This window comes from Pezoporus flaviventris, unplaced genomic scaffold (genome assembly GCF_033815535.1).
Source record: "Pezoporus flaviventris isolate CSIRO_AGI_PZ_B2104156 unplaced genomic scaffold, CSIRO_AGI_Pfla_v1 ptg000001l, whole genome shotgun sequence".
Classification (NCBI taxonomy): Eukaryota; Metazoa; Chordata; class Aves; order Psittaciformes; family Psittacidae; genus Pezoporus; species Pezoporus flaviventris.
The window spans coordinates 6,566,651-6,589,975 of NW_026892549.1; the positions used below are offsets into that span (position 1 = coordinate 6,566,651).

The 23,325-nt window shown below is 35.8% G+C and overlaps 1 protein-coding gene across 7 annotated transcripts in view; it reads right to left on the minus strand.

The window, feature by feature from the left end:
- Window positions 1-904: 904 nt before the first annotated feature.
- The window catches only part of ZNF148 (zinc finger protein 148), a 45,852-nt gene continuing 23,431 nt past the window's right edge, over window positions 905-23,325 (minus strand). For 3 of the 7 annotated variants that reach the window (XM_061473745.1, XM_061473845.1, XM_061473924.1), the window contains exons 3-7: window positions 22,561-22,686; window positions 19,431-19,554; window positions 18,682-18,765; window positions 12,632-12,750; window positions 3,209-12,282 (exon numbers count right to left, since the gene is read on the minus strand). In XM_061473745.1, the coding sequence (XP_061329729.1) occupies window positions 10,690-12,282; window positions 12,632-12,750; window positions 18,682-18,765; window positions 19,431-19,554; window positions 22,561-22,686 (2,046 nt within the window). In that variant the 3' untranslated portion in view covers window positions 3,209-10,689. Of the gene's footprint in view, window positions 1,013-3,208; window positions 12,283-12,631; window positions 12,751-18,681; window positions 18,766-19,430; window positions 19,555-22,560; window positions 22,687-23,325 lie in introns of those variants that run through there. The other 4 variants (XR_009746990.1, XM_061474040.1, XM_061474124.1 and 1 more) reach the window with 4 other exon arrangements.

A 23,325-nucleotide genomic window follows, 5' to 3' on the forward strand; every position in this document is an offset into this window, starting at 1 on the left:
GACAGGCTGATTAAGGGCGGGCTGCTCCTCAAGAGCGTTCAGAGTATAAAAATTATACATTCTGAACAGGCATTATTCATATTAAAACACATCATTCTTTTTCATACATTACACTGCTAAAATAATGGTATCCCCTCGGTTTCACTTAGGCCAGGCTAGTGATTTAGATTTAACAGCAGTTATATGAGCTCTGCTACTTCTGCCTCTCTGAAATGGCACTAATGATCACATCTGACTATGAGATTATTGTATGTAAATAAAAGTGAAAACTAACATGTTCAGTGACAAAGCTTACATTTCCATAGCTAAGCCAGCTCAGCTATATTACCTCTCTAGGCAGCTATGGACAAGTTACTGCCAATGCACTGACCTATGTCAAAAGATACCACCACAAAGCTTGGTTTGGGACTAGATACATTCCTAACTGAGAGGCTTGATAGGTGCAGCCACTGGCCAAAGAAAAGCCAAGCCACTTTGCCACCAGAAGGCAGCAGCATACAATGATCACTCAGCAGCATGGCTCTCCTGTGTAAGACAGGTAGAGCTGCCCAGGGAGATGGACTCCAAATTGAAAAACCACGAGTTACTTGTACACCCAGCAAACATCCAGAAGCAAGCACAAGTAAGGAGGAACTGGATCCCACGCTTCTTGCATGATGTGCACAGCTGTTGACTCTGCAAAAAGTGATATAGTTGACTGGACTGCAAGATGCACACACACGTAACACACATTTTACCGTGGAACCTCACCAAATCCAGTGACTTGTACATACATGCTTTCGACTTCCTCTGAAATTCAAAAGCTAGGGTAGATGCTGGAGCAGATGCTGGAGCAGGGATGTTACGAACCTGAAGACCAGCCCTGACGTAAAAGAGGAAGAATGCTGCGGTGGAGACAACTTACCTGAATGACTAGGGCAGCGCTGCTGGCTTCTGACAGGACACATGGACTCCATTTTAACCCCCTGTTCCATTGGTAAGGCTCTCTTCTTTAAACACCGTATCTTGAAAACTAAAGCAGACAAAAAAGCAAACAATATTCGATAGGAAACTCTCTTCCATTGATTTGGCAAGTACTGTGCAGAAGATAAACAACAAGTTGGACACTGCCAGACTACCTCCTTAAACCAACCCACCTCCAAATCTCTCCCTACTTACACACACTGCTGCCTGTCCTGGAACTACAAAATAGTTTCTCCTGTGCAGTGTAAGAAAAATACTAATTTCAGAGAGAAAGAGTGAGAAGAGAGAGAAATTTTTTTGGCCCTCTAAATAATAAGTCATTTTTATAGAAACTGTTTCCTTCTCCTAGCACAGAAATAAAGCTAAGCTCATGGACTGTTTTTCTCACTCAACACAAAATGTAGGTTCTGGCAATTCTTTTTAACATCAAAATATTGAATTATTTTCAGTATCACTTTACTATTTGACAATCTTAATTATGAAAGTCAATAAGCAGAAACTGTCAGTTTTGATTTCCTATTTCTACTGCATAATTGAAACAAATAAAAATCAATATAACTAATGTAAATGGATGTAACAAAGGTAAAGACAGACAGGGTGGCCAAGTACACAGACACTGCTTGCTTAGGCATATTGCAAAATTCTCCGGCAATTTAAGACTATTAAACCTGAAACCATTAAAAGTAGTTACACTACCAACTGCATGTTAACATACCATCCCACATTCCTGCCACTCTATATTAAAAAACAATCCCAAAACATGCACACTGGAGTAATATTGAAACAAAGTCATACCAAGTTACTGTGTACACACTTCAGAAGTATGTGAAAGCTTTATGGAACAGCAACACCTGTGGCCTCATACAGCTGAGAGGGACTGGGTAAGGACAGCATTCCTAAGGCAAATTTCAGACCTGTCTATGCTGATTTAATCAGTTGTGGCCATCCCAGCTAATGCTGCTGCCCCCGGGCAAGGCACTAGAGCAAATCTCTTGAATGGTCTTTCTCTGCTACTGTGCAACTCCAATCAAGTGGGTTAAACAGCCTCAGGAGGGGTTAGGCTGAGGCCAGATGCAAAGCTCCTCTCATGCACCCACTGCTGCCCAGAGGAGGGCTGGTAAAGAATGCATAGGTAGTGACTCTGTGGGCTCCAGGACTGAGGCTGTTCCCACCAGGTGGGCAGACACTGGCATCTAGAGCCACACTGCTCTTTCTACAGTGCTCATGTGATCATGGCTCAAGTCTTAACAGAGATGTCACTAGATTTTTTTCTCTTTAGAAGCTATTGTGCAACTTTTAACATTTTCATAGAATGGTTTGGGTTGGAAAGGATCTCAAAGATCATCCAGCTCCAATCCCCCTGCCATGAGCAGGGACACCTTCCTCTAGACCAGGTTGCCCAAAGCCCCGTCCAGCCTGGCCTTGAACACTGCCAAGGATGGGGCAGCCACAGCTTCTCTGGGCAACCTTTTCTAGTGTCTCACACCCTCACACTTCTTCCTTATATCTAATCTAAACATACCCTCTCTCAGTTTAAAGCCATTGTTCTTACACAAAGTAAAATCAACAGAGCCACGCATTTCACAAAAGTCAAGTCTTTCTCAGTAGGGACTCTACCCAAAGAATCAGGGAAATAAATGCCTTTAACACATGAATGAAGGTGAGAAAACTAAATTATCAGTAATTAATTCACATTTCTGGTTTTGTAAGTGCATGCATGCTGTAATCTTCATTATCTTTTAAATATTTGCTGCAATGATAGAAAAATCTAAGTAACCAATACTCTGTATACAACACACACTACAAAATGATGTAGTACACACATGGAATATTGCTACCCAACAGTCTTGAAAACTTGAATAATCAAGTTCACCTTTCTCACAACTGAGATTAAAACAAAGTCCCGATTCTCATTTACATGAAGAATTGCTGGCATTGAATAAATTCTCTCTTGTGCAAACAAGAATCACAAGAAGAAAGCTGGTCTAATACTAGGTGTTTCTATTAAAGTGATTCCAGTGCAATCTTTTAAAATGACCCAGATTAAAATTAAAGTCTTCCATTAGGAAAAGAGGCCAGGAGATCCAAAAGGGCAAGAAAATCCAGTCAGTTTTGTGTCTCAAAACAAGTATTTAAATATTTCATTTAATCAGTTCTTGCACAATGGTACGTATCTTTACATGCCTTCATCTTTCTCCTTGAGAAAGCAGATTTGAAATGATCTAACATGAAAAATACTGCTAAGTCTATTCATAAAACAGTATTCTATATTTTTATTTTTCAAACAGCAAGTGACCACATTTAAAATGCATCATTTGCAAATATAAATTATCAAACTATTAGTTTAATTAAAAATAAAGCAAAACCATAACTTCCCTTAGTATCACAATACAGAGAAAGGTATTATAAACCCCCCAAAACTAAGTTAACCATAAGAAAACAATAATGTCAAAAGTGATGAAACTCATTAAGACACTTAATGAATAAACCAATCCTAAGAATACAATACCATTCACCATGATTATGTTAAAAAAAAAAAAGAAAAAAGCAATCTTTCATTGCATTATACAGATAAAACAATCCAATCCTTCATGCCACATTTTGTAAACCATGATATAAATTACACTCACAGTCAAACGAACAGGAAGAGTAACTCCCAAAATATTTTATGTTGCTTTTAGGGCAGAAATAAAGGCAGAAATAGAATCATTTAAAATATATCAAGTTTAACCAAAATTCATTTGGTCAAGCCTGCTATCCAAATAGTTTTGTTTCCTGCAAAACTATTTTTGTCGTTTTTGAATTATGAAATTTAAATGTTTCTTTTAAAATTAAATGCAAGTCACATTGAGCTACATTAAATCCTTTTATACTTGGATCATTTTTGCCTTGAGACCCAAACATCTTTCATGTATCTACACACACAGACACACAAACACACACACACTCTCTCTCTCTCCATCAGGAAATTCCTCATTTCACAGGAATAAAGAAACACTCACATACTGATTTCTGTCAGGAACATAAGAAATATACAAATTCATACTTTTCAGGTTCCTATAAAACCATCTCTCACCTATATACAAACTTTTACTGATGGAATTGAGGCTACAGTCTTTGATAATAAAAGGACGGAAAAGATGTTGTAGGATAAAGAAATACTGTACAATCATTGAAATAAACCTATTATCCTAATTTTATCTGTATGCATTTTTTTTTTATTAATTGAAATACAAAGAAGGCATATGGACTTCTGGAAAATAACATTATATAGGAAATGCACTGTAATAGTGTTCCACTATATATATCATCAGGTTTTCATAATACAATTTCTTCTGTACTCTAGATTTTGTACTAATTTCTCTGTCTTCAAGTTCATCAATTTCCAGATCCAATTCAGCACTACATAGTATGCCTTCAAAATAAACCGAGGTCACTTGCTTTACTGAATACCAAGTTCCTTGCCAGACAGCATTAAAAAAAAAGACAAGACTACACAAAGTCCAGTATAATTCATTTCTGACAATGAAAATTTCAACCCCTCATACTGTTGTAAAATTCCTCCTACTGAAATGCTTTACTACAATAATAATAATAATAATAATAAAAAGCATACATTACATATAAAAGATACCAGTGTACTAAAAGTGACAGAAGTGGACTAGCAAATCCTTCAAAGCACATATTATATAAATGACTAGCATTTAAAAACATTTTTTTGTCTATAAAATGTAGGTCATATACATTTATAAATTGGGGGTAGGGGGTTCTAAAGCAGTGATGACTGTTCAGATAGTTATGCTGCTCTGTACATTCTGTTATCTATTCAATTCAAACTATAAGTTCGACATATAGATTATTTATTGGAATATACCCATCTCATAGCTCGTAATTTGAAAAATACACAACTCAAACGAAGAGGTGACTTGTAAGTTAACTGTTTATCTGCATATCACATAAGAAGAGAACTACTCCTTTCTACTGGAGGCCAAAGTCTCATCAGTTCAGTACCGGGACTTAAAGGCTCCAGATTTAAGCGGAGGAATTGTCAGGAATCGGCACAGAAGCAGAATAGTATCTCTCATCCTTTAGAGACACAGCTATTCAACTTTTGCAGTCTTCCTCAGCTTGCAGAAGTGCAGACAAGCCATTCATTTCTTACTCAAAGTGTGTACAGATGAAGCCACAGATCTAAAGACTGTCCCCTATGTGACTGAAATTGTGCTGTGTAAACAATGTTATATACTCCAGCAGGAGGACATCTGAATTTATTTATAAAAAAAATGATTAAGAATATTCATTAATTCAAACAAGGCTATTAACTCCCAAAGGTATTTTTGGAACTTATCCTCATGCTACTTGTAAAGTTAGCACTGTTGTGTATTATTGCTTACAACCAGTACATCATCATATGCCTTCTAACAGAGCGGTACTGTGATCAGTTCGTAGGTATTTACAGGCTTTTTTGTTTTGTTTTTAAACAAGCTATAAAAACATTACATACTTTACAGACAATACAAATACTCAAGTCGAACAAATGGAATGCATAACAATAAGAAACGTCAAAAAGGAAGACTGACATAAGTCCTTGATTGTCAAGACACATTTATATTTATATATAAACTCTAGCTGTGCAGAATCAAAGATTCAATCATAGGTACATCCTTATTTGATAAATCATATTTACAGCATGATATTGCATAAAAAAATAAAATAATGTTGTTTACACAATATTACCTTTCCATCCATTGGATTAAGGAAAGCAAGAAACAATCTTAGAAATGTTTTCTTGCCTCAGTTTGTGTTTCCTACCAGAAGATGTAATTTTATAAAGGAAACAAGGTTTTATATGCCAAGTAGAGCAAAAGCGACTATAAATTTATTGCCCTGACACAAAGCAAATTAAAATTGGACAAAAATTTAAATTTTAACTTAAAGACATCTTTCCATTAGCAGTAATACTTTCCTAGTACTTGTCCTTTGCAAAGTGAGTTTTAGCTAAATGCATTACATGCCTAACATAAACATGCATTACTGTAAGTTGAATGAACTTTCAAAGTTACAAGGCTTCATTTTAGTAAAAAAAATAACACTAGGAAACTGTAACGTTATTCGTTTGCTTCAGTACCGACCATGTAATTTGAAAGTTCACATGTGGACTGGTACCGACTTGCATAAACATATTTCTGCCCGTTAAAATTTTCAAACGGATTCCCAGGAGTATTAGGTTTTTCCCTCTGAGTTGTAATGGTATTAAAACAAGCAAACAGAGAATAAACAAAATCAAAGCTCTCAAAGCCAAGAAAATTTAGTTAGCAAATATACATACATAAAGTAGTCCAATGCTGCAAAATTCAGAGTGAATTCATCCAAATATTCTGGTTCATTTCAAATAGTTACTACATATGATACAAATACTATAAAAATATTCTGAATGAGCATGTTATATAATGTATCTGTCCAGGTGGAAATTTTTCATAGGAGAACATGTATACTTTAGAATAAACTCCAAAAGTTACAGTAGAACCCCAATAATTTGCAGCAATGGCTTAGAAACCCTTTACAAATGATAATTCTGAAAATAGTGAAGAAGCAGGCAATGAAAGCAAGGATATCACATCATAAAATGTACTTTGTTCATTTATTTTGACAACTGTAATTTAGTTTTCAATACTTCTTCTACCTCCCAGTATACTTGTATAAATTCTGTAGTATACTTGGGTGAAGTCATACAGTATTTCTAATATCAGACCTCACTACAGTACTTTTTAGACTATTGCAGAGAGGTGGGAAAGAGATCATTGGGGATGTATAAACCTACTGGATGCTCTGATTAGCGGCCAGCGAATTAGCAAGATTTTACTATACTTCTCAATTAACAATGAAAAGCTCCCGTCATCCAAAAAATTGACAAGTATAATCTAAAAATAATACAAGTGTCATTTCACATGAATACTTTCTCGTCCTATTTTCTTCTTGAAACACCATTTTCCTAAACACAACACTAGGAGACACAAGATCATAAACATAGTTCTTTTATCATCCAATTTAAGTTGTTTAGGTTGATATTCGTAAACCAACATACAGTAACACATATGGTTAATCCTCCTCCCCAAACCTTGTAATTTATGATTCATTCTCAAATCAAATGAAGAAAAGGTAATTGCCTATTAGCATACCATTACAATTCCTTCATTGTCTGTTATATTAATGGTAAAACATATCAAAGGGTTCATGCTAAAAGGGACACTGTCAAGTAATTTAGGACCAAAATATGGTCTATTAATATGTGTGTGTGTATATATATGTACTGCACATATAATTTGGTAATAAATGTAATCAATTTCCTCCTTTTTAAAATCATCATTGCTCTATCACTAGGAGATATCCCCAAAAAATTTCACCTTACACACACACAAACACACACACACTCTCAGTGCTTGCATGACCTTTAAGTAAGAGCGTTTGTTGTTAGATCTGTGGAATATAAATGCTCACCCCAGCTTTATGTGGACTGACTGAACAGTATCAGTCTATGAAAAGAACAGAAAAACAAAGTTGCTTTTTCCCAGATACAAACGGAAAACTAACAAAAATGAGCACAGACCAGATCAAAATGAAGAGCGTGACTCTGTAGCAGATTAAAAACAGCAAAACATCAGCAGTGGAAAATGTTACTAAGTAATGTGATTATTAACAAGCAAAAACTTCCTACATAGTTAAACCTCCCAGAACTACATACACACTTATTTCATAGTAAGAGGGCATATGCTTGGGAAATCATTGCTGTATACAGTTGGTTATCTCCTGCAGTACAGAAAGTTTCAAGTATCAGTGGATTAACTACTCGCACCATCGCTTTAACTGTACAGGTGGAAGAATCCTATAAGACAGTCCCTTTGGGCTAGACAGGGACTTCAACACCTATCCTAAGGCACGGAGTAGAGCTGTAATGGCTCAGCAGCAGGCTAGAGAATAAGCTGCGACATAAAGAATAACTGTTCCCCAGGTGCCACTTTGTTCTGAGCAAGTTCCTTCAACTCTTGGAAGCCAAGAGTGCTTGTTCCCTCACACACCCCAGAAGTAACTCCCAAGTCTGAATATGGCATGGAGTGAGAACTACTCCTTCCTACTCCTCAGTCACTTTCTCACAGCATACTATCAATGTAGTAACTTTTGAAAATAAAGCTGAGTCAATCTCCTCAGGGAGGAGGTTTTGTTCCTCTGACCTTCATATGGGGCCAGAGAAGTGCAGTAATCATCTAGCTATTTTTTTTTTTTTTTTAGCTTTTGCTGCTTCTTGTATTTAACAAATACTATTATTCATGGCCATCTACTTGCAGCAACAGGTCATTAGAACAATGATGCCAACACAGTATTACTCAGGCAGCACAAGCTAGGATGTCATGTAAATGAAACACTGAAAATGAAACATGCATTACAAGAGGTGGCTTCCAGGGATATTGGGGCCAGATGTATTGTGTCTGTGCAACACAGAATGGAAAGTCAAAAAACCAAACTGACCATAAAGGAAGAAAAACAGAGAGACATGAACCAGTTTTAAAATATCCTTTAAAGAAATTTCTTTACACATATCATTAATAATCCATGAGAAATTTACTTTTCTCCCTTGACGCTCATTCTTCATAACTCAGGGCCAAATACTCGGACAAAATTACTGGCAAGTCATGGCATGCTGAAACACCTTCCTATATTATACACAGGATCAATGAATCAAAACAGAACCTGCTTTGTTATACAAAAGTATTAAGAAGTTTACATAAATTGTATTTCTTGTCAGTATAAGCAAGCTATGGATAATAAACATAATTTCTCCCTCAACTGTACCAGGTGAAGGAAGCACTTAAACAGTGCTACCATTAGGGAAAAGAGATGGATCAGCTTCCTAGTAATGAAAATTAAGAAAAATACTGCTACTGCTTTGGGAAGAGGTGGGAACTGCTGTATGATCTTCTAAAGTCCTTTCTTAAAAGAAGGATGTATTTTAGCCCCTTGAGACGCAGTCTTTTCTCCTAGCTGATGGCTTCATCTGAGAGATACCACCTAGCAATAGTGCTATAAAAGGATGTATGCAATCCTATTTAAAAAAGAAACACAACCACCATATACACACATACCTATATATATATATATACATGTGTGTGTGTGTTTTTCCCTGGTTAATCAGCCTAAATTAGGCTTAAACTGCCTTAAACTACCAGACAGTGTCCCTTTACGGAAGGTGCAAAAAAATGAACATACAGTTCAAAATCTGTAACTTGTTAACTTAAACTATACAATAGTTATGCTACTCAAATATTACCACCTTAAAAATGCACACATAACTACTTATCGTACCATACTGTATACTTCAAGACAAAGTACTACTCAAATAAACATATTCATGGTACAGGGATAAACTTGGTAGTTTATTTATACGGTGAAATGCAATGAAAAGTTCTGATCACTTGCCTATGCTGGAAAAAGAAATCCTGTTCACTAGCATTATTCAGCGGTTCTGGCTGGTAAAACTGTAATGACTTTCACTAAGCAAACACTAAAAAGGTAGGGAATTTGAATTGAATGCCCACTTCTTCAGCTTTCAGGGGGTACTTCAATAAATTTAATTATCTGAATTGTCAAAATTCTAGAAAGAGAATTAAAATGTTTTTTACGGAAGCTAAGTGTACCCAATCTCAGGTACACTGAAAAGAATTACTGTATGAGATGAAAATGATGCAACCATATCAAACCTAAAAATGGTTTTATTTTTTTGAGAAATTAAAACTATGAAGTTGACTAAGTGCTCTATGATAATCATTATGAGTATGTAGGGTAAGGTACAATTAAGCTTTTAAATCCTGGAATACACAATTTGTGTAAGCATTACGCAATTGGGAATGTCAGCTACAGAGTATTTTAACTAAAACTTCAGACTCTTGATATCTGTGTATGAAAAAGTCATTAAAAAGTTACATCTAGATTCGGCTGTACAAAGAAATACACATTACTTCAGGAATGAAGTAAAGGCTTTAGCAGTTAGGCATTTTGCTTTAAAAAAAGTGTTTAAAATATGTTAAATTAATCAGACTTTTAAATAGTAGTCTACCAAAAATCAATTTTTCCTCCAAACCAACTCAAGGTAATGCAAAGCATAAATAAAAGGGCACATGGTCTATAATTATTTTTGAGAGAGATGGGCAAACGATTCTTTCTTTAGAAAATACCATCTTTTAAAGCCGTATTTGCCTGCCTTTGAATCTTATTGTTTATTCTGTGTGTTCAGTACATGTTGATTCCCTGCTGAAGAGCAATGACTATGCTGACAAGCTTAGAAATGACAATATGAATAGTGTCAGACAATAAACTGTCCTCCCGAAGCATAGAAGGAAACCAGTAAGGAAACAATCGTGGGGGAAAGTCTTACCTGGGGATTTCGTTTATTTAAAATTTCATAGAAGGTAAAATATTTTCTAGATTCAAACAAGTGAATAATAAACTGCTTTTGATAAGGGCACCAACATCAGGCAGTTCAACAACTGCTGACTAACAAGATAAAGGAAAAAAAGAAAAAAAAGAAAAAAAAGGAAGCAGTTATTGGTCTTGCTAATATCAGCTTAGTTTTAACACAGAGCTCTTAAAAGCTGTACAGAACTCCATCTTACACAGAGCAACCCCCTTTTGACAAATGTGTTCTAAAGTGCCAGTATTATTTACAAAGGTTTCTCAGCCAAAAGTCTGGCCTGTTGTGGCATCAGGTGAAGAAGTCATCCCAGCTCTGCTATCGTTTACATTCACCAAGGGAAATTCTGGGAAATCAGCACTTGTCCCTGGTCCCCGAAGGTTCACCTGTCCATTGGCAGTGCTAAACTGAGATGATATTCCAGCTCTTGTCCCATGGTACTGAGCTCTAAAGGGCTGCTCAAACGAGCTAATCTGATATGCTTGATGAACAGGCTGTGCCTCTGCTTTCTTCTGAGAAGTTACTTGATCCAAGAAGTCCTGTGTAGACGAGGAAGAAGAATGATTTGCCTCATCACCTGAAAAGGGAAAAGGGTGCTGCGAATCACCAACAATTAGTCCAAAATGAGACTTGTCTGGAGTTGTTCTTAATGGAGAGTTCATTCCCGATCGAAAGCTATTGACAGGTATAGATGTGTAGACCTTCTCCATGGAAGGAAATGCTGGCTGGGTTGTAAGAGTCTGGTTATCAGTCACAAAATTAAGGCTTGGGTTGTTCAAATAGGCATCATTTTGGCTAGTTCTGTCCAAAGCTTGTTGTAAAAACTTTGAATATTCTTGTAACATACTAGCTTTATCTGATGAGGAAGCTTGAGAGCTTGTTCCAACAGTCTCAGATTGGGTGACCTCAGATACTTCAGAAGAATTGATTGATATACTGGAAGTCACCTCAGTGTCAGCCACACTGAAAGATATCTCATGTTGTCCATTAGCCTTGTGTGAATAATGATCTAGCAGAGTCTGCAGTACCTCATCTGGAATGACATTTTTGTCATGGTTACCTTTAATTTCAACATTCAGTGCCTGTGTGTCTAATATTGAGGCTGTAGCAGTTTCATCAATGACGCTGGCCACAGCCGCCTGCGTTACTGAAGGTTGAGATGCTATGGTACTTACATTCAAGGCATATTCTCTACTGTTATTACTAGCTGCTTGTAGATACCTCTTTTTCTTTAAAAACTGCATTGCATCATCATAATTAGTGCTGCTATGTACAGGCTTACTGGGTCCTTCCTGTAATGTGTCAACTTGATCAATGTCAGCATTACCTTCAGAGTCCAGTAAACCTTGCTTATCCACAAGATCAAAGGCATACTTTGAAACCTTGTTGTCTTCGTATGTAGATAAGGGTGAAATGGTTTGACTTTGCTCAAGTGGCTGTTTCAGACTCCTCTTGCTGTTAACCTTTTTGAGAACAAGTTTAGGTGGGTGTATTTCTCCAGAGTTTGCTTCTTCTAAGTGCGTTCCACTGACCGAAGAATGTGGCATCTCAACAGCATATTCCGCTACCATATATTCATCTTTTACTTTAGTACTAGAAGAGTACAACGGCAAATAGTCATTTTTGTCCTTCTTCTGTTCCAATTTATCTGCACTTTCCTTATCCCCAGATTTTGTTTTCTCTGTTTTCTGCCTTTTCTTCTTTGGCAAGGAGCTGTCTTTCATAGGCGTAGAGAAACCAGAATCTTCCTCTGATGGCAAGAAGCCAACTTTGGTGGCACTTCTGTTCGGTTTCTTGTCGCGGTTTTCATGGCACATACGTTTATGTTTCAGCACACGATCAGTCCTGGAGAAATACTGCAAAAGATTATTTTATTTTATTATTTATAATTATTATAATTTTTGTAAAATATATTGCCAAAAAGAAACCTTTCATTCTAACTAATTTACTTGATAATTCATCCACTTTCCTGATTTCTAATAAAGTGTCAAAAAATGGTATGTAATCAATAATTAAGCAGACAGTTGTGACTCTGCTCCACCTGTGCATCAAGACCACAGACCACATAACAGAAAAAAAACATTTGTTATATGTTTATTTGCATGCACATGACTACAAGACCTGGTAAAAATCCTATCTGTACTGCTTGAGAATTGGCTGGTGTTTTGTTTTGCAATTGTGAAAGATTTCACTAAGTCATCTTACCTGCAAACAATATTCACACTGGTAAGGCTTCTCTCCACTGTGCGTTCTTTTGTGCCTTTCCATGTGATACTTCTGAATAAACCTCATACCACATTCATCACAACGAAATGGCTTTTCACCTGATAAAAAACACACAGGAATGTTAATCTAAAAGAAAAAAAAAATCTATCTTCTTCCATACAATTACCAGCACAAATATTACATTCTCTATCAGAAATTATTAATAAAGAGGATTTAGCCTGTTGCTATGAAAAATAACATAAGGCTTCCCCACATCACATTTTTCCCATCACTCTGCAGTCAATGCCTCTAACTTACTTTAAGCTTTTACACTGAAAAAAAACACCCCAAGCCAGCCACCGCCTTCAAATCTAAATTCTTGCGCCCTCTTTTTAATGTAGGTGCAGATATCTGTCTTAAACCTAACAAATGAAGAACTGCAAGGACAGCTTTCCTGAACTGCTGCTGCTGCATAATATTTTTTTTTAGGGCAGCCGATTGTATAAAAATACCTCAATTCTCTCACCAGCTCATTAACTCAAACCCACCCCTTCTAGAAGAGAATTATGCATTTCCAAGCTTTTAATTTAACATTTCAGAATGGTGTGCTGTACTTTCCATATTTTTCCTTACCTGTATGTAGCATTGAAATAACTGTTCTAATAATAGCTATTTTGGTTGGAAACCAAATTTATTTATTTATTATGAATTAAAATATTTTAAAAATTAAGCTGAAAACAAGGGGCCTCTGTAGCTGAACAGCCATTTGCATACTTACAGGCTTTTCCGTTTGGTTGGGATGTTTTGCTTTTTTTTATTTTTATGAAATATTTGTTCAGACAATATTCATTGCCCTGAATTCATCTTCAGTTTCCCCCTTATTTTTCCTCTCAAAGAAGCTCTGCAGTGATCCTTAATGACCCTTTCAGAACCTGGGATAACTCTTTTTCTTAAAAAAACAACCTTTTGTCCTACATCTTCCCTCCAGTATTTTTATTTTCTAGGTTTCTCTAAAAAAAAGACATTGAAAAGCTAGGTTTACTTTTACAAAAGTTCACTATTATTTAATAAAGCTCATCCTGAACAACATTAATATTTACTATGAAATAGTTTTGAACTGGATTGTCTTGGCAGCATCTATCAACATCCTTTGTTCTGATACTGTACTGCACTGGGTTTGGGGATATACATAATCTATCTTTTGTCTCCAGAAATATGCAATTTCTATTTTTCTGAGGTAGTTTTATTATTAAAAATATTTTATGAGATGATTTATTACATTTTAATAATAAATACAAAACGTTAATAAATTTTATTATTTACAATGTTATTAGAGTGCATATTTTCCATTTAGAATAGAGATATTTAGCCATCCTTCTACAAAAGGAAATATGGTACCTTAAAATAAAATATGGGTATTTAGAGAAACTAGAATGGAAAAATATCTGTATCACTCACACATTTGCTTCTAGTCAGATCATTAATGCTCAGTTTCAACCTTAATTCCAAACTGTTTCTATATCTCTGCCTTTTAAGCCTATGCCCTATTTCCAATTATTAATTCTTAACTGTCCATGTGGCTTCTCAGCAAGTCCCTTTCTTGGATTAAATTATTCCAATTTATTCTCTCCTAAATCAAATTATTTGCTCTCCTAAGATCTCTCAGCTTCTATCAGTTTTTTCTATAGGCTCACAACCTCAGCATCCTAAGTCTTCTTTCACATTTAGTCAGAGACAAATTTTTACCATTTCTTGGTTATTAATAATTACTTTTTTCAGCACCCTTCATAAATTATAGGGCCTACCATATAATCCTCTCATGTACTGTCTATAAACACATCTTCCTCTCTGGCCTATTTGTTAACATTCAAACTCCAGTTTCATTCTTCATGTTCTCTTTATTTGCTATGCACCTTTACTACTTCAGTGCTTTACTTCCACCAGCCCTGTTGAGACTTTGTCAGTTTTTTCAAAGTTCAGTCCTTGTCTTCATTTTTAAAGAAGATGAGGCAAGACGTTTAGTTCTCATTGTTCTTGTTTAATACACAGGAACTCCTCCATTCTCAAAGATGACTAAATCCTTGTTACTTACTGTTTTCTTTCCCTTTGCCCCACTATTCTACTTTGTGTTTCTTTTAAATTGCCCCTGCAAGCCCCTACAAACAACTCTCCTTACGCTGCCTGGAAGTTTGCTTTCATGATAAAATCTTAGATTTTAGGTTTTTTTTTTTTTTTTTTTTGCTTTCTTTTCTTTTCTTTTTTAGAGAAAGAATCAGTTGTTTGGGATGAAAACTCTCCTGAGCCTTAGGGAAGCCAAACCACGACAGAGAAGCAAGACAGCTCAGCTTTGTTCTAGCTTTGAACTGCCCCCTAAGGAGTTATCTTGTTACCCAAGAAAACGCAGAGCACTTCATTAATGCACTTACCTTCAGCCTTATACCCATTTCTGCAAATGCATGGTCACAGAGTTCCTTAACATTTGTCTGCTCAAGCTGGCTATTTGCTGGCAGAAGACTCTCACAGCTACCTATTCCCATTTCAAGGCTTAAATAGGGCCAAACAGGGGCTCTGAGTTTTTTCATTGTAGTATATTACCAACAACAACTATGTGGAGTCTTTGAGAGTACATGGTGGTACCACTGATGGCCACGCCTTAACAGGAAGAAAAGTCTGGGGACACTGTCCTTGAATTTCAGCCCTTGAATTTCAGCACAACACAGAAAATAGTATTTTTCAGTAGAATTCCAGAATGCTCTGGAAGTAAGATTAAGAACACCTTCTGAAACTGATACCATACTTAATTTTTGCTTTAATCTTCACAAGGAAGATAATGTTAGGAAAAGATTAAAAATTAATATGCAGCTATGCTTCCTATAATAATTTCTCTCTAGCAGAAGCTGGAAGCTTAAGATGCCTTCTGCAACTTCACTGTACTTTTCAAAGAGGATCTACTGCAAATGGAAAAGATCATTAATAACAACCTTTTTCTAATGTAGGGAGAACTTAGGAGATAACTTTCTGAAACGTGTTGGTGAGTGGGAAAGAATCAGGTGTAGAAAAAAGGTCAAAATTTAAAAATACAAAACAATAATTATATGCATTATTCTCAAAACCAGCCTATGTTTTGTGTCTTCATTGGAAATCTATTAAAACTGAGCAACAGAAGTATTTATAAAATTTAGCAGAAATACCGTACGTATGAAGGCTATAACAATTATAAACCCCCAGGCATTTTAAGTATCTAAACAGAGAAAATACAAAATACCAAAGAAGGCAACAAAAAAGCAGCATGACTGAATAATGAGGCACTTGAATCGTTAACCCCAGTGTTGCTTTATTCTTTTTTAAATGTAATCTCATTTTTTGTGCTTAAAATGGGAAGTAGGGTGGGTTACAGAATTAGGACACATGAATGCATGAGTGGGTAAGGCGTATAGACACATCCCCAAGCAAAAAGAAAGCAGACATCTTTGAAGAAAAAAAATCAAAACCTAAACCATTCAGCATCTGTGAACCTAATAAACTCAAAATATGAAAATATTTGTGTACCAGCAACTCTCCCCTCCCTTACAACTGACATGGCAATTTTCTGTATCATTAGCGACAAGTTTAGCAGCAGGGCTCCAGCACTGCTGCCCTCCTCAACACACAATTACTTCTAGTAAGTGAATTTTGGCTTACTGCAATGTCTGCTTTTAGATGCAACTATTTAATTATTTACACAGAATAATGTTCATTGATTGCTTCCTAACTCCCTCATAACATTTCCTTTGAAGGAGTAGTTCGGAGCACCGAATTCAAATCACACTGGAACTAGCTGGAGCACCTGTAAATTCCAGGCTTGTAACAAGCATAAAATGGGGCTTCTAAGCGTTACCACTGTCTCCAGTGGGGTTAAAACAAACTGGAAAATCTGATAAACATCTTTAAAAGTGTAAGAATCAACCTGGTTTCTATCAGGGTTTTGAAGACTCTGCAAAAGTTGGTATTAAAAGTGGTTACACAGAGAGACAAAAATGCTAAATAAAAAGAAAAAAAAAACAGTATTGAATTTATAAGGAATATTTCTTTAAAAGCACAAATAATACAAAGAGAGCTTCATTTTATTTCCATCAAAGTGAAACACAGACTCACTGCTCACCCTCAGGTGAGAAAAACAAGATGAAAAATCAGCTGTTCTGGATGGGTTAAATTATGCAGTCCTAAACAACAGAGCAATGCTACAGAAACAGCTAAGGCCCAATAATCAATATTGTCACACAGAAGTGAAAGCACAGACAGGTATATAGAATGCCAATTAGCTACACTGTAACTAGGCAAAACCAAAAATTAAGCAGTAGTTGAATACTTGCTAGCTAAATGGACTTCATAAACATTTTATCCACTTGTGGAAGCTGGGTCTTACATTTTCTCCTAACCACCTACTAGTTGTCACCTAAGAAAACACCTGCAATTCAACAATTTAAAACACAAGCACAATCTTCAATTTCCTGAGAAACAACCAAATATATCTCAGGATGCTGAGGAAAGGAGGAAAACATAGTTATCTAATACAGTCAGATAACAATATAGTTAATTTGTTAAATGGCACCTTTTTCCCTGCTAAATAGAGACTAGTATACGTAAGAGCTGGGAAAAAACCCTGAGATCCCACCACCCCCTCCCTCCAAAGCTTACAATCAACACAAAATTCTCATTAGAGCTAGAAGTTGAATTAAAAAAAGTAATTAAATCTGTTTATAAAATATTTGCAGTCAAGTGTTAATTAACTGAATCACCCAGACTCTCATTTTCAAAGCCACGTACAGGGAATAATCCTCATTAAAAAAAAAAAAAAAAAAAAAATCATCTGAAAAACATGGAGACTACTTAAATTTTTGCCTTTTTTTGGAGGGTAAAGGGGAGAGGGCTGGCCAGATAGATGGAAGAGAGTGAATGAGCATTCTTTTCAAGAATAGTATCTACACAAAGTGGAGGCAGCATGGTTCACCAATTCAGAGCCAGAGGAAATACTAGGAGCAGAACAAAGACACTGTACAGAAGAATGGAGGACTCTTCTGTGGCTGACTGGCTGAAGGAAACCTACTTAGTCTGGACTCATGGCAACCTAGGATACAAAAATCCGATAAACAACAGGGCATTTGTGCATGTAACTCCCTGTACACTGCTCTGAAAATTCATCTCGCAGAGTTTTTTCTCCCTCTCAACTCTTACACATGCACACACTGCACTGCGTGTTAGTAGCTTTCATATCCATTTAAATAAATGCTACAGCCAAGAAACACTGTGCACATTCAGCAGCTCTGCTTTTCTGAAAAAGAGGCTGAGAAACTGGCATCTAGTCCAAAGGGACCATATTACAAAATATTTAAAGAGGGATTGAAAGGCCATGCACCAAAATGCCAAAAACCCAATGAAGACAAACCTGTTAAAGAATGTGGTTTTGTGCAGTGCAAGAAGATAAAAAAATAAACATGTATAAACTATAACTCTTTTTGGCTTAAAACTTTGGGCCTTATTTGACCTATACTGCCTATTTTTAAACTAAGGCTCTTATTAAAACAGTTCTGAATTAAAACTTTAAAAAAAAAAAAAAAAAGGCAGCGAGAAGTAAATCTGATACTGACACCTCTGGGGTTAGGCATTTTGGCCATTTTAGTCCTGGCACTTTTCCATCAAATTCCAAAATAAAGAAATAAATTACTGAAATGCAATTTGCAAGTCCCCGTTATCTGAATTAACTTGATACAACAAAGACAGAACTGCTTAACAAACTTTGACTTCTGTGAACATACAAACTTCATGGTTTGTTACTCCGTGATTCTTTATAGAATACTACTTTCAGATTTCTTACTGGAGTTTACAGCCAAAGAAAAGTGGAGCAAGTTGAAAGCACAACACTAATTTATTTTTTAAAGTTTTATAACAGCTGTTAAGTTAAAACAACTACAACAGGGTTTTAGGCTGCATACGTATTACCAGAAACCTTGCCTGAATGGGGAAACAGTTTTTAAGCACGCCAGTAAAGATACTCAAGGCACTATACTCACCAGTATGAATCTTCTCATGCCTCTGTAGCAGGTACTTCTGTATGAAACGCATGTCGCACTGACTGCACTGAAATGGTTTTTCACCTTGAACAATATAATGCCACATCCATAAGTTAATAACTACACACTGTTGTTTCTGATAACTACTTTTGAGGAATATTAAAAAGTCTGCGTTAAAAAAACAGCATCTGAGCAAATTCCAAAAATACTCTAGTACCAAAAAACATTAGTCTTACTAAGTATAAGAACTGCAGAATTCCTTCCATGATCCTAAGAGTCACATTAAGACTAGCACGGAAGTGTGATCTGAAATGGCTGTAATTTCCTTATGAACAAGATCAATTAGGATGCTGGCATAAGACTTTATTCAGGATACTGGCACGCTGTTATAATGGTAAGTACCTTTTTCACTTCTCCGAACCAGAGAGATACCTCATCAGGCAAATAAGCAGCCGGAACACATTTTACAAAGGGGTCAATTTTGGCACTTAGGCTACAAGTCAACCCTTTACTTTCTGATAAAGAAAGAAAAGAAACCTTGTAAACAGTTAGGTCTTCAGTTTATTAAACATATGTTGATTTTTTGTTTCTGGTATTCTTTTGACACTTTGGTGCATGGAATCTCTAAGCTTAGATGCCAAGTTAGCTACACTCTTAAAACTGAAAATCGCATAGAGCTGAAAACATTGTTAACATAAGTAAACAACTCTTTATATAGTAGAAAAGACAAATTTGAAGTCAAGCAGTACCTGTATGAATGAAGACATGTCTCTGTAAATGGTAGTTGGTTCTAAAGGCAGCATTGCAATGCTCACAAACATGAGATTTGTGGGTTTTCAGACCAAGTGATCCATCCTCATTTATTGTAAGGATCTATTTTAAAAAGAGTAAAATTTGTTCTCACACTACCCTCTAAAGATGTCTTATTAACTACAAAAAAAAAAAAAAACATTAATTTTTTCGATGCAGAAAATTAAAGTATTTCAGGTAAAACAATTCTAATTTCTACAAAGCTATGTGCTAGGATTTTAGCATACATTTCCAATTGCAGTCCAATCCAACTTGTACCTCATTTTGTATTAAAGAGATATTTCAACAGGACGGAGACAAAAGCAGCTCATGGAAAATCAGCTCAGAGCTCCCCTATTCACAGCTGGGTTACTTTATATGCTACTGTTTACTTTGTCCGTCTGTTGGAATGGACATAAAGTAACCAAATCACCTCTGGGCACTGAACCACGGATGGCCATATTTTAAAGGAAAAGTAAAACATTATATTCTTTTTTTCAAATTACAACTGTAAATGTTTGCTATAAGGCATTAAAACTTATCCAGGAGAGTCATACAAATTATGTACATCTACGTAATACCAGCAGTCCCAAAGGCAAAACTGTATTCTAAAAAGCAAAACCCCAAAGCCAAACAACCAAGACAATAGTATTCTTCTTCTCCCCTTTCAGGTTTTTCACTCAATAAAATACTGCTCACTCAATATACATACTGAAGCATCTCCTTGATGAATTCACCTTGCCACCCCCCACTGCTCTGCTGTCAGACAAAGCTTCTATTTTCATATCTAATTAAAAACTTAAACGAAAAATTTGCACATCTACCTTATTCAATAAAGCTCATCACAAAATTTCTCTAATTTGTCAAAAAATCCAAACCCCAAACTCTCTACTAACTCTGGCAAGAGAATAAGAAAACCAGCAAACAAATTACAGTTCCAAAAGTCTTACTTAACTGGAAACAAAACTATAAAGAGCTTAAGTAACCTTAAATAAAACAGTTTAGTCCCTTGTTATTAACAAAACAAAAAAAATAAAAGTCTGCGGGGGAAACACATTTTCAATTTGATTAGCTATGATGGTTTAGGTTTTACGATAATGACAGTGATGAGAAGGAGAGTCAATAACTGAAACAGTATTTCTGCAATAGTAGCAAATACTATAGGATCTACTTAAAATTTTAATTCTACTGCATCAAAATGTAGCAAGAGCAGAAGTCTCAAGCTAACAAATTCTTGTGCATTCACTCTGAAGGACAAGCACATTCATACGTTTGTAAGATTGGTATGTTACAGCTCCAATAAGTCACAGATACAGGTAATTACAAAAACTCTGTTCTGTAACAATGTACAGCTTATGAAACACTGACTGGTTATGTAAAATAAATTAAATACATGTTATGAAATATTTCTTGTATGTTGAAATTTTTAAATAATTGTGCAGAAAAGACAATTTCACAGTATCCTAACCCTGGGCTCTTCTACTGCATCCATCCATTGTACCACCTCTTAAACGAAGGAAGATAACTTTGTCAGTGCAGTTTTCCTAGTAAGAGCAACAAAAAACCTTTTACGTATGTATGTGGTGTGCGTGTGTGTGCGCATGCATGTATGTGTGTAAGCATGTGTTTGGGTGCATGGAAAACTACATAGGATAAAAGCTGATGAGTTTTTGATATGACGACTCCATTAATATAAAATTTAAGATGTTTCAGTATGTTAATTGACTTCCATTTGTAAAAGTCCCAGCTGCTCTTTGGATGGAAAACCAACCCCATCACTCTGGGAATGCTAGCTTAAACTGCAGTAGGGTCTCACCTACGTCAGCCCTTCAGCTTCCTTCTGGCCTTTTTACTATGCTAATTTTGAAAAAAGGGGAAGAGAGCCTGAAAAAGAACCTGTTTAATGATTCGCCTGATTATTTTTCAATCTTTCGTCATCTCAAAAAACTAGCACTGACAGACTTGGAGGTAAAAAGGAAGCATGCAAGTACACGTCTGTAGAAAGAGAGACACATGCCTCTCCTACCTTGCCATGTTTCCATGGAAGTGATCTGTGGACATACTCAACCTAAATCTCCTTCTTCTACCAAAGCCATGCACAGGATTTGGAACTTGCTTCCACACCCAATCTGAAACAATGTCTCAACTTTCCAATACTACAGATGCAACCTCATTTGACAATGCTTTGAGGAGGACTGAGGGGTCCCACTCCTAGGCAAACAAAAAGGAGGTTGGGGTGTTTTTCTTGGCGTTCAGGTGAGTTTGCCTTCAATGTATACACAGTCTGGATCGATTTCAGAGTAAGTTTCTTTTAATGCTGCTGCATGATAATATATAACTGATTTTTGCCTATCAGAGCAGCCTGTATATGCTCTATTTTAAGCCTGAAGATTAATAGTGATTTGGGGAATTACTAGAAGATATAACACTGCTACCTCATGAGGTGAAAAGATTCTGGGTTTATCTGAAGTGCATCTCAATAGAAGAAAATTGTTTTCAGACATACTGGGATACATACTCTTCATGAATGGATCTACAAAAGAAATTTTGAAGTAACAAACCAGCAGCTATGGTAAGAATCTTTTGATATAAAGAAATACATATATGAAGATGATTATGACCACAGGAATAATCCCTACTGGTAAATTATTTTTTATATATTAGTAAACTTTTTAGAATTTTCAAAACTACCATTTTAGATTTCTTTTTAAAATCTTTTCACTACTATGCATGAAGCATATAAAATTATCAGGCTCACAGAAAAGCACAACTATTATTAGATAGATACAGAGTAATGATTTATAAACTGTATACAAAGCTACTCATAATTTTAAAAAAAAATTATTTGGAGAGAGAACTGCCTGGAGAGACAGATGTTAAAATATGGCAAGGGTTCATGTTGCTAAAAAGAGTTCAAAGAAAAACACTGTTATATCAGGTTTTGGTTTGGGCCTCTGGTGAACTTCAGAGCTGCATCTTTACTGAGCAAACAAACAATTTCCAGCCTAACTACTTCAGTAATGAAATTAGTCATAGTCAACCAAATCTTCAGGTTCTTTTAATCTTGGTTTTGCCAAATCAATGTCTTACTTTTGCTGGTGAACGCTGTTTTCTTTTCTTCTTTTTCTGCAAATCTACTGGCTCTCGTATTTGTTTTTTGTCTCGTTTCTGTTGTTCAGATGCATCAGTAAAGGTAATTTCTTGCTTTACACTGATCTGTTAAGATACCAAGTGCCAGTTTCAGGTAAGGTTCTCACTACAGAAAAGCAATTTTTCAATTTTAGAAGATGACAAACTGCTGAAACAGAAAACCTTTTTCTAAGGGAATTAATCTCGTGGCTTCATTCTTTCAGAAATTTAAGTGAAAGGAATAAGAAGTGCCTTAAATAAAAAAAGGGCATAGTTAATTTCTACAGTGACATTTTGATGTATCCCTTCATTCATCTCCCAAGGTCTCTTTTCCTCCTGACCTGCGGTGATTTTGAGATCAGTTCTCATATTAAAATCACTTCCATCTGTAAAACCATCCAGGTTTTCATACCTATTTTACTTTAGTCTGTGTTGCTGTCAATGCAAGATTTAAAGGAATAGTTTATTATATATTTAAGACAGACGTTGGTTTCTTTTAAGGAAAAAAAACCACAAACAAACAGTACTAATGAAGTTTTGGGGAAAAAAAAAAATAATCTTGACCTAATGTAAATTTTAATAAAGAGCATGATACTCTTATATTTTTCTTCTAATGCCTGAACTACCTGATCTAAGAGAGTAGTGTTTTAACAACGCTACCTTTCTGAGGATTATTCTTCGTGTATATGGCTATCTAATTTTAAAGTTCTGGTAACTCTCCTTTAT